The 14,089-nt window shown below is 40.0% G+C and overlaps 1 protein-coding gene across 1 annotated transcript in view; it reads right to left on the bottom strand.

Annotated features, from left to right (window-relative positions):
* LOC126204449 (afadin) overlaps window positions 1–14,089 on the bottom strand; it is a 711,881-nt gene that overhangs the window by 407,649 nt on the left and 290,143 nt on the right. Inside the window, exons 6-7 of the mRNA XM_049938836.1 lie at window positions 1,480–1,766; window positions 1,030–1,159 (exon numbers count right to left, since the gene is read on the bottom strand). Coding sequence (XP_049794793.1) covers window positions 1,030–1,159; window positions 1,480–1,766 — 417 coding nt within the window. The remainder of the gene's footprint in view (window positions 1–1,029; window positions 1,160–1,479; window positions 1,767–14,089) is intronic.

Genomic DNA, 14,089 nt, shown 5'->3' with positions numbered 1-14,089 from the left:
GAAGATGCCTCGACAGCAGAGACTGTGGTCGAAAAAGGCAATATCCGGTGTGTCCTGTGTGACACACCAGTTTCTCCACTGCTGTTACGCCACGAGGTAGCAACTCTGCTGATGGGTGGCCGTGGCCATATTGCGAACTGTGCCCAGTTCCTCCTGCATCCACACACAGCATGCACACATCTTATCCCTTCTACAACTAGTAGCCTGAAAATAAAAGTAAAAAAAAAAAAAGTTAACTATGTGTCTCACTATTCTCCTGGTGCTTCACCAATGGGAGCTGCTAGCTGACTGAGCTATGGACAATGGTTACTGGCTGTCCAAATACAAACAAACCATGACTGCACGAATGTACAGTTACTAAAATGCTTTGCTATACCTCTCAGATACAAAAACATGCAATGAATTAAAGAATTAAGCTTTTCATGCTCACAAAATAATGTAAAGCATTTAAGAATTAAACTGGGTACACCAACAAAGAAACTAAAAATGCTATTGCTAGCTTCCTGTTGTTACCTCATGAATGCTGTGATTAACAGTTACTGCCCATCCAACATAAGTAAACAAATGATGACTGCATGAACGTACACATGACCATTACTAAAATGCATATCTTTTCAGCAGTATGAGGATTAAATTGGGGCAATGCTCCTTGGCTTTTGTTTATAAAAGAACATTTGAAACCAGAGTTACGAACTTCTGGTTTTGCTTTGATACTCTCAATTTCAGTTCCTCTCTTGCCTATAAGCGAATGGACACAAAGTTTGTGTCACTAACAGCCTTTACCCATGACCTAATTGCTTTAGGTTTCTTGAAAATTCTTTTGACAATATTCTGCAACGTTAGTCACTGAAGCCCTCATGCATTGCTCTCCAGCTTCATAACAGAAGCTAAAAATCAGTCACTGTAGCATCCTCGATGGTACTGGAAACTGTACTTGGAATAAAGTTCACAATAAAAGATATACTCCAAACTTTTAATCACATCTTCACACAAAGTAAACTACTGGACAAAAATTCTATTTGTACTCACCCCTTGATGCTGGATGGTTCATCAATATAGCAAGTGGACATTCATCATCATCCAAGATGTATTCCCTGTTGTTGGTTCCTCCATGATATTCTTTGCTTTCGCCTGCATCAGCTGGGGTTGCTGTGTTCACCTGAGATAAGATTTCAAGTGCCTTTGATAAACACAATGAATTTCTTTTTTTCTAAAGTGTTTACTTAATCATTTTCCAATTATGTGCTTGACTTCTAATACGCCATACTAGACACTTCAGAAACTTGAAACTCACAAATTCAATGTAACTGAAAGACATAGAAAGCAATTCTCCTCTTTGTTCTCAACTTAATTATAATGCTCAAAAATTTTTCAAATTCAACACTTCATGTAAATATTGAAAAATTTTGCACGTTACTTAAGGTTATACATTCTACAGGTAACACAAAGCAAAATATTTGAACAACGTACTCCGCTTACCTGAACAAGACAATAATTCGAAGGGTCCGCTTCCTTCTCAAGTCCATATTTCTCTAGCATCTCTCGCACAACCTGCTGCGCAGTGTCACGGACAGACAGCAACAGGGTCTTGTAAGGTACGTCACGACACAGGCTCTCTCCATAGATCTTCAGTGTTCCACCTGTGTCAGGCCCTCCATCCTTACTACGAAACTGCTGAAGTTTACGCTCTAGCTTCTGCTGCCGTCTTCTTCTCATGACGGCCTCTGGGTTCGAGATTGAGCGAGTGAAGCTCGTTTCTGGGAGTTCTGTGAGGCAAAATAATAAAAATGAATATCTTTCTCTTTCATTAACAAGCTCCATATTTTTAGCACGTGTAACATCCATATTCATATAAAATGAACCACAATGTCTAATTATCTCTGACTTTGACATGTTTATGGACCAAAACTGACTAGACAGTGGGTGAATCATGAACACTGGGAAGTTTGTTTCTAGCACAGCTGCAACTTTGAGGGAGAGGGGGAGGAGAGAGAGAGAGAGAGAGAGAGAGAGAGAGAGCACATGGGTGGGATCAGAGAAATGTCTTTTTCATTCAAGTGTTACATGCAAAAACTGCTTTAAATTTCCCTTCTTGCACCCTGTTTGCCCTCTGCTCCCAATAATCTTTATTTTTCTCCTTCCTCCTCTATTATAAGCTTTTCTATAAATGTTTTACTTTCTAAGGTTTCTGTTTTGCTTCCAAGAAATAGTTAGTACTCAAAGTTTGAAATTTGCGTTCTTGCAACTGAAGCATATAACAAACAAGGAATAAAACAATTAGCACCACAATTATATCATTTTTGTATCCAGTTAAATTTTCATTTTTGTTTACAAAGATGACAATCTGTTATATTTGACAACTTTACTGAATTGTACTAATAACTGCCCAATAAATGTTCCTTTACTCTCACAACATAGGCCATTCAGATGACTAAATTACATAAAAAATGAGAGAGATACAAGAGATACCATTTTTAAAAAAGAAACACCACATGCTGCAATTTTATACAAGTTCAATTATTCTTAACTTTTGAAGATCATTCTAACTAAAGAAATGAAACTAATCTTGTAGAAGACATGAATGCTGCACGAGGACACAATGGAGGTTGCCAAGGACGATATGTGTAACAAGAAACAAACAGATAGTACTTCAAAACATGTATACGTTGGTCTATAGTTTGTATCTGTCTCTGAACTGAATGTTGTAACATGCAGCTCACAAAGATAAAGTAATTACATGTGAATGCAATACCTTAAATTAAACAACTGGCTACTTATTCAAACTTGTTTATAAAACATGTAAATAAAGATTAAAATGAACATACGCATGTTGAAGTTCTTGAGAATTCTGCACTAACACTTCTCCAGATCTGGGTAATGTTTGAGAAATGAAGACACTGTGAAAATTTAATATGAAATTTTTTCTACACTATTTATTACATTGCATTAAGTGCACTGGTTGATCTTCTATTTTGAGTATATCAAGACTGTAATTATGTTTAGGGCAATGCAGGCATGTGGATCAAACCAGCACGAAGCAAATGTCAGCCCCCCCCCCCCCCACAAAAAAGACAGTTTTATTCATTCAATGATATTTTACAACATGACCTCAGTCTATGCCTAGAAAACTTTTAATAATCTGTGTGTACATTATGTGTGTGCCACACCCTACTGAAGGTCTTCCATATATACAATCCATAGAATTAGGGCATAATAAAATGTTTTAGGACAGTCTCAACTGGCACATGCTAATGACTTGCTAATAAACTCTGAAAATCAGATGAATACATCAGATGGCTAACAAAGAGGTACTGAATTGTACAGGGGAGAAAACAAATTTATGGTACAATCTGATTAAAAGGCGGAAGCGGTTGATAGGGCAAGTCCTTAGGCATCACAGAATAGTTAATCTAGTAACAGATAGAAGTGGGGGGCTAAAGACTTTTAAGGGAGACTAAAGCTTGACTTTAGCAAGCAGGTTCAAATGAATGACATTTGCATTACTTACGCAGAGATGAAGAGGCTTGCAAAGGACTGAGTAACGTGGAGACTGGCATAAACCTGTCTTCAGACTGATGACCACAACACATAAACAATCTTACTGCAACATCTGATACGTAACAATATTATGAAAGAAAAGTTGACACTTGCAATATAGCGGAGATTCCGAGTCACAGGTAGGCATAACAAAAAGACTGTCACAAATAAAGTTTTCGGCCCATAAGGCATAAGGCCTTTGTCAAAAATTAATCTCACACACACACACACACACACACACACACACACACACACACACACAAATGCAACTCACACACACAACTGCAGTCTCAGGCAACTATAGCCATACCAACTCCTGGTATGAATGGTTACACTATCAGTACATCAAATTCCAGATAAAGTGCTACACAATCTGAATGAAGATATCATTACTGGGTGGCAAAGTTATACATATTTTTGCCAAGCAATTGCTGGTTTCTAGTCATAGCTGCTTCTTGTTTCCATATCAAATTTACATACTTCTATCTGCAGTTTGCACATTACTTAGTCTTGGAACTATCGAGCATAATAATTTGCATACTTTTAGGCATACAGTGTGTGAATTTAATCACAGTGAAGAGGCACCTAACATTTCATTACTCACAGGGCACTCACAGTTTGGTCTACAACTGATAAAAGCTTACAATAGATGTTAAACCATGCAAGCCGGGTAAATAGCCCTTTGCATTTGTGGGAACATTACAAATAATCATTTGTATTTGTACGCATTTGTAAAATGTTTGCCGTGTTAATGTTGTCATAGTACTATTATTATTCTTTGGAATTTAACAGAAAGAATCTCAGGGTTGTTGTAATTCAAGATTCGTTGTGTGTGCGCAATAAAAAAATAAAATATATGGAAATCTCAGTTAAACTGAATCCTTGATGAACATAAAGAGTGCAACAAATTGGTGATATGATGGGACTGCTGAGCTGACAGCATCTGCAATGTAATTTGGGGCAAAGTTTTTAATGAGACTTTTTTAAACTTGAATTCATCACACACTGTATTTAAAGAATACACAAAATGTCAATAGCAAATGGACTTGAAGGGAATAATCCTGAAAGTACACTGGATATTCATAAGGTAAGCATTAACCTACCGCTGTTTTGGATTCAGAAGCTAGACATATTGTTTCACCAAACCAAAGCGCAATTACACTCACTACGATTAAATTTAACAATTTGTTCGCTCAGCAGGAGACAAAATTTGTTGAAAATAAATTGATTCCAAGTGACAAGAACAATAAATATTCTCTTATGAAAGATAAAATTTTGGCCGTAGTTAAGAAAAGTGAAGAGCTTCAAGTTAAAAAAACATTTGAGTAGATTAGAACTGGGTGATACCAAGCCTAGCCAATTATATATTATTATTTATTTTATGGCCTTCATTGGACCACTGTAGTCAAAAATACAAGATTATAAACAAGTTGTTACACAGGGATACAATTTGGCTCAACAATAACTTAATATGATATTTAAGTAATATAATTATTAGCGTTTATTCTTATATGAAAGGTGTTTTGCTCTTCTGTCTGCCCAATATTTCTTCATTCTTTCAGATATTTTCTTTCTTTCTTCATTTGAGACCACTCTTCCTGTACTCCTTTTATTGATTTTCATTTTTAGTCTGGTTTGCGGGTCTTGCAGTATTCTGGTTTCCTCTGCATTGTTTTTTAGGTCATCTACTGTAATTTGGAGTTCTTTTATACCTTCCTTAATTTCTGTAATCCATTTCATGTCGCTCTTGCTATTCCACAATTTTTGTATTATTTTTTTACTAATTCTGTTTTCTGGAGTTCTCATCAGATGTCCAAAGAATGAGATGTGTTTCTTCCTGATCGTGCTCATGACTGGTTCTATTTTCTAATATACTGTTTCATCTGATGCTATTCTCCAATGTACATTTATTTTGTACTGTTTATTTATACATGTCCTAATTATTCTTCTTTCTATTTTTAGTATTCTGTCAATTTCTGCTGTATTAGTTGTTTTGAAGATAGTTTCAGCTGCATACGTTATTTCTGGTTGTGTAACTGTTTTATAGTGTTTTAATTTTGCATCTATAGATAGGCTTTTTTTGCTGTATGTAGTTTTGGTAATGTAATTTGCGTAGTTCAGTTTTTTTATTCTATTCTGCCATGATGACTTCTCATTTAGATTGTATGTTATTATTTCGCCTAAATATTTAAATTATCGACAATTTTGATTTCCTGTTCTCCTATTGTAATTTTGTTTGCAAGTGGTGGATCAGTTAGCATAATCTCCGTTTTTTCAAATGATATTCTAAGGCCTACTTTCTCAGCTATTTCTTGTAGTGATTTCACTTGTTGCCTGGCTTCTTGAACGGTGTTGGCTAGGAGAGCAAGATCATCAGGGAATCCCAAGCAGTTTAAGCTAATATCATCTTTTGCACTTCCAATTCTTATCATCTTTGGATTGTCCTTGTACCATTCTCTCATTATGTATTCCAGTGCACAGTTGAACAGTAATGGTGATAGGCAGTCACCCTGTCTTAAGCCTGTTTTTATGAGGAATGGTTCCGAAATTTCTCCTCTAAACTTCACTTTTGATTTGGTGTTGGTTAGAGTGAGTTTTATTATTTTAATTAGTTTTGGATGGAGTCCTAGATTTCTTAAAATTTTTAATACTGAAGGTCTGTGGAGACAGTCATATGCCTTCTTAAAATCTACAAATGTTATTGCCAGAGGTTTGTTCCGTTTCTTGTAGTATGCCATAATCAATTTTAAACTAATTATCTGCTCTGCACAGCTTCTCCATGGTCTGAAACCTCCCTGATATTCCCCTAACTCCTGTTCTAATTGCTCCTTGATTCTTTCATATAGGATCTTGGATAGAATTTTGTATGTGCAATCTAGGAGAGAGATTCCTCTGTAGTTGTCTGGGTTGCTTTTAACTCCCTTTTTGTGTAGTGGGCAGATGATAGCTGTGGTCCAATGTTCGGGGAATCGTTCTGTTACCCAAATTTTTGTTAGAGCCATGTGTAAGGAGGTTTTGACTGTGTCACTTGCATATTTCCACATTTCAACGAAAACCTGATCTTCTCCAAATGCCTTATAATTTTTTTGTTCTTTAAGAATTTTTTCTACTTCATGGATATTTGGAGGGTCTAGTTTGTTAGGTTTGGTTTTTACTGGGGTATTTATGTTGATTTGTAATTCAGAAGTTTGTTAAATGCTTTTGCCATGATTTCTGATTTTTTCTTGTTACTGTGTGTCATTCTTCCATCTTCATCTTTCAGTATTAGTATAGGGGCCTCATATTGCTGTAGTTGTTTCCCAGAGATTTTATAGTAGTTCCTGGAGTTGGTTTTATGATAATTACCTTCTATGGAGTTTATAATATCTTTATGGAATCCTCTCTTGATTCTTCTAATATTTTGTGTGAATTTTTTTCTTTCATTTTTTAGGTTGATGGCATTATCTTCAGTTTTATGTGTTTGGAACTTTAACCATGCTTGGTGTCTATCTTCATGGAATTTGTCACATTCTGATGTCCACCAGGCATGTTTCCTTCGGGGGTTCAAGGGAGCTAGATTCTCTGCTTCTTTTTTAAGATTAGGCACTAGTTGTTCTAGATCATCTGTTAATTTGATGGTTTGTGTTATTTGTTGGTATTTATTATTTTTAATTAGCTGATGTGGGTCAAACCTCCTTTTTATTTTATTACTTTTTCCGGTCCTCTTCTTTAACGGAGTGAATTTGATTATAATTTTAACTATATAATGGTCTGAGCCTGTGTCTGCTCCTCTCAGTACTTTAACATTGTGGATCTCCTTATGAAAATTTTTGTCCATACAGACATGGTCTAGCTGCCACTCCCCCTTCCTCCAGTCTGGGTGTTTCCAAGTTTACTTGGCTTCCTCTTAAAGTATGTTGATTTAGATATTAGGTTGTGTTCTCTGCAGAGTTCTACGAGTCTTTGACCGTTTTTGTTTGTAAATTTATGTGGACTCCATTTTCCAATTATATCTTTATATTTCCTTTCTTTTCCCAACTGAGCATTGAAATCTCCCAATTAAGATTTTTACATTCTTTTTATTTACTCTATTCACAGTTTGTTGTAGAAGGTCCCAAAATTTATCTACCTCTTCCTTTGTTTTTGTTACACAATTTTTTTCATTTGTTGGGGCATGAGCATTTATTATTGTATAGGTTTCATTCACTGTTTTAAAGCTTAGAGTCGCTATTCTTGGTGATACTGCTTGGAAATCCGTTACTGAATCTATTATTTTTATGTTTACTAAAAACCCTGTTCCGAACTGGGGACATTGTTTCATTGCCCTCGGTCCTGGTTTCCCATTATAAATTCTGTATCCTTGTGATTCGAATGGGTCCTCTGTGGTGTTTCTCATTTCTTGGATGCCTGTTATTAAAATTTTTTGTTTATTTAGTTCATCTGTGAGCTCCTTGAGTTTTCCGGTCTGCAGTACTGAGTTTATGTTGTGTGTAGCCAATTATTAAGAAAAATGTGGGGTTATGACGGTAATAATGTGTCAGACAAGATCTTAACAACACTTTGGCTATACAAACTCCTCGTGGCATTCAAAATACTTTTTGACCAAATGGTGGATAATATTGCTGAAATGGCAGACTGTATGGTCAAAATGCACTCTGTTGAGGATGTTCAAATTGCATCAGTTCAGTCCATTCTGACAACATCGCCATCTGTGTCAGTCCAGGACTTTCTATTAAGAATCAAAGAATTGGAAAATCAGTTTAAGATGCTTGAAAAACAAATCATGCAAAGACCACGCAGTGGAAGTAGAAACAGAGGAAAATTCAATTAAAACTGAAAGTACTGCTATTACTATTTTAAATGTGGCACATGATGTAAGCCTGAAAAGTGTGTTCAGACTTGCCAATGCCCAAATAAGGAAAACTAGAAAGCGTAGACACAACAGCGGCTGACTTTTCTACACCAGTACCTATATCAAAGCCACCATTATCACTTATTTGTTGAAGATTGAAATGATGGAAGTTATTTTCTGGTAATAGAAGTGCTGATTTGTGTCTTATACCAGTTTCCAAAGACAAAGTTAAATCTTTTTACTTCAATCTTTATGCTCCAATTGGGTCAGAGATAAAAACTTATGGTTCGAACTACCGATTTAGAGCTCAAACACAATTTTAAATGACCATTCAGTGTAGCAGATGTATGAAAAGGATTAATGGGAGCTTATTTCCTTCACCATTATGGTTTACTCTGAAGTCAACAGACATCACCGAATGAAATATTTCAGCAAACTACTGTGAATGTAAAGACTCAGTAAACTCACTTTAAGCAACATGCCAATTTTTCACACTTTTGGAAAAATTTCTTGATCTAAAAAAAAACCATCTAGGGTACCAAAGGTGTTGAAGCATAAAGTGCAGCATTACTTACTATGTCTTGTGGTCCACCATTATACACGTCCACCATTATACACTAAAGCTTGCACACTGGACCCACATAAATTCGTTGGTTTGGTTGGTTGGATGATTAAAGGGACCAAACTACTACGTCATTAGTCCCTCTTTCCTCGAACAGGCAGGTCTACATGACTGTACATCAGAGATGGCCTACCTCGCAAAACCCAAGGGAAGAAAACTCCAAGCTTTACCAAAGGTCAACAAAGGCTAGATAAAGGGCAAAAAAGAAGGAAAGGGGATACAGGAACAAAGGCAGGGGAAGTGCCCTATCAAGGGAGCAGCCAGAAACCCTCAAAAAGCAAAATGCAATGATGGGACATTAATCCCCCACCCCTCACCACTTATCATAGGTACTCCACTCAGGAATTGCCTAAGCACAGATAGAGATAAGACAAACAATTCTAATACACCACATGAGAGGGGGGGGGGGGGGGGGGGGGGGAAAGTAAAAGAACAGGTAGGGTGAAGGCCGGAATGGAGCACCAAGTCCTGGTGAAAGCCCCTTCGTGAATAAAATGTGAAACTAAGTCAGCTGCTGAGACATCATCTCCTAACATGGAACGGGGTTAGCAAGTCGGAGAGATAGAGCATCTGCTGCAGGGCAGCTAGGTTGGGACAGTCCAGCAAAATGTTGATCACTCTCAAGTGGCAACAGTAAAATGTGAATCACTGTCAAATGGGGATTACAACAACAGTGGGGTGAGTCCTCATAACAGAAGAGACGACCATGAGTCAGCAAAGCACGGATAACTCAGAGCTGGCAAACGACAATAGAGTTCTTGTGAGAGGCTTGCATGGAGGAACTCCAATGTTTGATAGTCTTCTTTATCAACAATCATTTGTTCGGTGAAGTCACAGTGAGCCAGTCGCTATTCCAGATCCCCAAAACTTGATGGCATAACATCAATCGAAGATCTGTTCCCAGAATACCGAACTCAAGTGTCAGATTACTCTAATAGCCAGTTAGGCTACACTAACGGTGAATTCATTCCCCAGGATTCCAACATGGTCCATGTCCCAGATGTCACTGAGTGTCCACATAGTTCAAGGCCATACAGGATATCCTGGATAGCTGTGACCAAGGAATGGCAAGGGTAATACTGGTCAAGAACTTAGAAACTCCTCAAGGAGTCGCTGCAGATGAGAAAGGACTCACCGGTGCAGGAACGAATATGCTGAAGAGCATGAGAGATGGTTACTAACTCCACAGTGAAAACACTACAGCCATCAGGCAAGGAGAGGAGTTCAATATGTCCGGCACGAGTATAAGCAAAACCTACGTGATCAGCAACCATCGAGCTGTGACAGTGAGTTCCTGACGCATCCAGTGATGGGAGTTCCACTCCACAAAGTGTTACGGGCCTTGAAATCACCCAAGATTAGGAAAGGTGGGGGAAGCTGGGAAGTCAATGCAAACAATATGTTCTGAGACACTTCATCATTGAGAGGGAGGTAAACACTGCAGATGCTATCATTCCAAAATGCCTTTACCTGAACAGCCACAACCTCCAACAACATATGTGCAAACACCGCCTGACAGCCTGTCATAGGAAGCACAATTCTTGTAATATCCCCCCCCCCCCCCGGTATCCATGAAGGGACAGAGTCCGTACTGCTGGAAACCAAGTCTCCTGAAGGGGAATGGTGAGAACAGGATGAGGCCACCTTTACACGGAGCAGTATCTTCCAGCAAATCATCAGCATCAGTGCAGCCAAAATGTGTGGGCCAGGATAATTGGCGACCGTTTTTTGGGACCAGTCTTCCTTCTACATATATTGGCATTTTTTGCAGTTGACTTCACCTCCCCTGCTGGAAGAGGTGCCACTGATGATTCGAAGGGGTACGTGGCTGTTACATGATGGCACTCCAGCCCACTTCGTCGTTAACATCCAGATGAACTTGATCAGAAGGGGGTTCAGTTGCATGGCTTGCTCATTCACCAGGTCTCAACCTGTGCGATTTCTGGTTATGGGGCCATCTCAAAAGTATTGTGTATGCAAAGCCCAGCAGCACTGAGCAGCATGTTCATGCTGCCTGTGACACTGTATGGATGTAGCCCGGCCAACGTAAACGTGTGTGACAGAACATGCTATGGCGCGTACATGCGGCGTTGAGTTACATGAAAATCATTTTCAGCACATACTGTTAACTGTGGCTGCATGGAACAGCGCATATTAGACAGCAGCCTCTGTAGCAATGTAAAAATGAATAAATGGTCTCTAGCATGGAAACAATGCATTTCCATACATAAGTTCATCAGATCTTTTTTGTTCCGTATTCTCTCATCAAGCAGTCTCCAGAGTTTGTACAGGGTGGAAAAAAAGATTACCCTGTATATGGTATACCTGAACTGAAAGGAATACAATTACACATATGCCTTATCAAACCAAAGTCATCTTTTACAGATCCTGAAAGGATACTAATCTTAGTGGTTAAAAGCCACATTCCACATCATATTTCCGCACAATATGACCAATCTTGTTGGGACATAAAAAGTCTGCAGATTTTGGTGCCACCTCAGTGTTATCCTCACTCAGCCTGTGTGCAGTGGGTTAATAGTGGAACACATGTCTGAACTGCCTTTCCCTACAACCATTCTGTCTAATGGTGACCTCACGATATGTGAACTCAGTTAATAAACTCTCGGGGTCTGAGCTGACATGCAGCCTATGAATCAAGATACAAAGTATCCCTTCACACTCAGCCAGATGGTGATAACTATCAGCCTGTACATACATTTCAGTGTGAGTTGGCTTCCAATAAATGGCAAGTCCCGAGGTATCATCAACTTTCCTCCGGACCAATATACACTCCTGGAAATTGAAATAAGAACACCGTGAATTCATTGTCCCAGGAAGGGGAAACTTTATTGACACATTCCTGGGGTCAGATACATCACATGATCACATTGACAGAACCACAGGCACATAGACACAGGCAACAGAGCATGCACAATGTCGGCACTAGTACAGTGTATATCCACCTTTCGCAGCAATGCAGGCTGCTATTCTCCCATGGAGACGATCGTAGAGATGCTTGATGATGTCCTGTGGAACGGCTTGCCATGCCATTTCCACCTGGCGCCTCAGTTGGACCAGCGTTCGTGCTGGACGTGCAGACCGCGTGAGACGACGCTTCATCCAGTCCCAAACATGCTCAATGGGGGACAGATCCGGAGATCTTGCTGGCCAGGGTAGTTGACTTACACCTTCTAGAGCACGTTGGGTGGCACGGGATACATGCGGACGTGCATTGTCCTGTTGGAACAGCAAGTTCCCTTGCCGGTCTAGGAATGGTAGAACGATGGGTTCGATGACGGTTTGGATGTACCGTGCACTATTCAGTGTCCCGTCGACGATCACCAGTGGTGTATGGCCAGTGTAGGAAATCGCTCCCCACACCATGATGCCGGGTGTTGGCCCTGTGTGCCTCGGTCGTATGCAGTCCTGATTGTGGCGCTCACCTGCACGGCACCAAACACGCATACGACCATCATTGGCACCAAGGCAGAAGCGACTCTCATCGCTGAAGACGACACGTCTCCATTCGTCCCTCCATTCACGCCTGTCGCGACACCACTGGAGGCGGGCTGCACGATGTTGGGGCGTGAGCGGAAGACGGCCTAACGGTGTGCGGGACCGTAGCCCAGCTTCATGGAGACGGTTGCGAATGGTCCTCGCCGATACCCCAGGAGCAACAGTGTCCCTAATTTGCTGGGAAGTGGCGGTGCGGTCCCCTACGGCACTGCGTAGGATCCTACGGTCTTGGCGTGCATCCGTGCGTCGCTGCGGTCCGGTCCCAGGTCGACGGGCACGTGCACCTTCCGCCGACCACTGGCGACAACATCGATGTACTGTGGAGACCTCACGCCCCACGTGTTGAGCAATTCGGCGGTACGTCCACCCGGCCTCCCGCATGCCCACTATACGCCCTCCCTCAAAGTCCGTCAACTGCACACACGGTTCACGTCCACGCTGTCGCGGCATGCTACCAGTGTTAAAGACTGCGATGGAGCTCCGTATGCCACGGCAAACTGGCTGACACTGACGGCGGCGGTGCACAAATGCTGTGCAGCTAGCGCCATTCGACGGCCAACACCGCGGTTCCTGGTGTGTCCGCTGTGCCGTGCGTGTGATCATTGCTTGTACAGCCCTCTCGCAGTGTCCGGAGCAAGTATGGTGGGTCTGACACACCGGTGTCAATGTGTTCTTTTTTCCATTTCCAGGAGTGTATCAAGTAAAGGAAGGCAGCTATCATTTTCCACTCCCATCATTAAATGGCTATCCCTGTGGATCACCTTTTAGGGATCCTGAAAGGATCCCAATCTTAGACAGTGGTCAAAAAACACATTTCACGTCAATTTCCACACAATACGTCCAATCCTGTTGGAAATGTTTCCTGCGTATACAAAAGTCCATAGATTTTGGTACCCCATCAGTATTATCCTCACTCACCCCATGCACAGTGGGTCACATATTTTAAAAAGTTATTCAGATTCTCACAACCATGAGGCCTAAGAACATAAATATTATATGTGTATCTTAAAAATACACAGGTTTCATAGCCGACAATTCCAAAGCAAATTCTTTGAAGTGTTCCATAAACAAGTTGACAATAACAGGGGACAACAGCCTTCCCATCAAAACTACTTCTTTCTGTTCATAGTATTGACCATTGAATAAATCAGTCTGTTCACAGTACAGGTCACAGAACAGGAAGTAAGGGAATGTGAATGCATGCTGAAATAGGTTCATTAATTCAACACAAAACCTAACCTTAATTAATTGTAACAAATCAGATAGATGAATGTGAGTACAGAGAGAGAGTACATCAAAACTAACTTAAATATCAGAGTTATTCAAATGCATTCTCCTTCTAATTAACTAAGAAATCTTCCGAGTACTTAATGTCATTATGTCACACACAGTTATTATTTCTTTGGCAGAATAAATTCAGTCATCAGTTGCACAGATATTTTTATTTTGCTTTACCAGTTTAAACAAACTATTGTATGTGGGTATTGTAAACACAGGTTGACAGACTGATAATTTACAGTAAATGCATCACATCTATGTACATGTCGAGCTGCTGTGGCAGAGGACAGTTCTGGACACGGCAT

Source organism: Schistocerca nitens, chromosome 9 (assembly GCF_023898315.1).
Source record: "Schistocerca nitens isolate TAMUIC-IGC-003100 chromosome 9, iqSchNite1.1, whole genome shotgun sequence".
Classification (NCBI taxonomy): domain Eukaryota; kingdom Metazoa; phylum Arthropoda; class Insecta; order Orthoptera; family Acrididae; genus Schistocerca; species Schistocerca nitens.
This window is presented reverse-complemented; position numbering and strand designations above follow the sequence as displayed.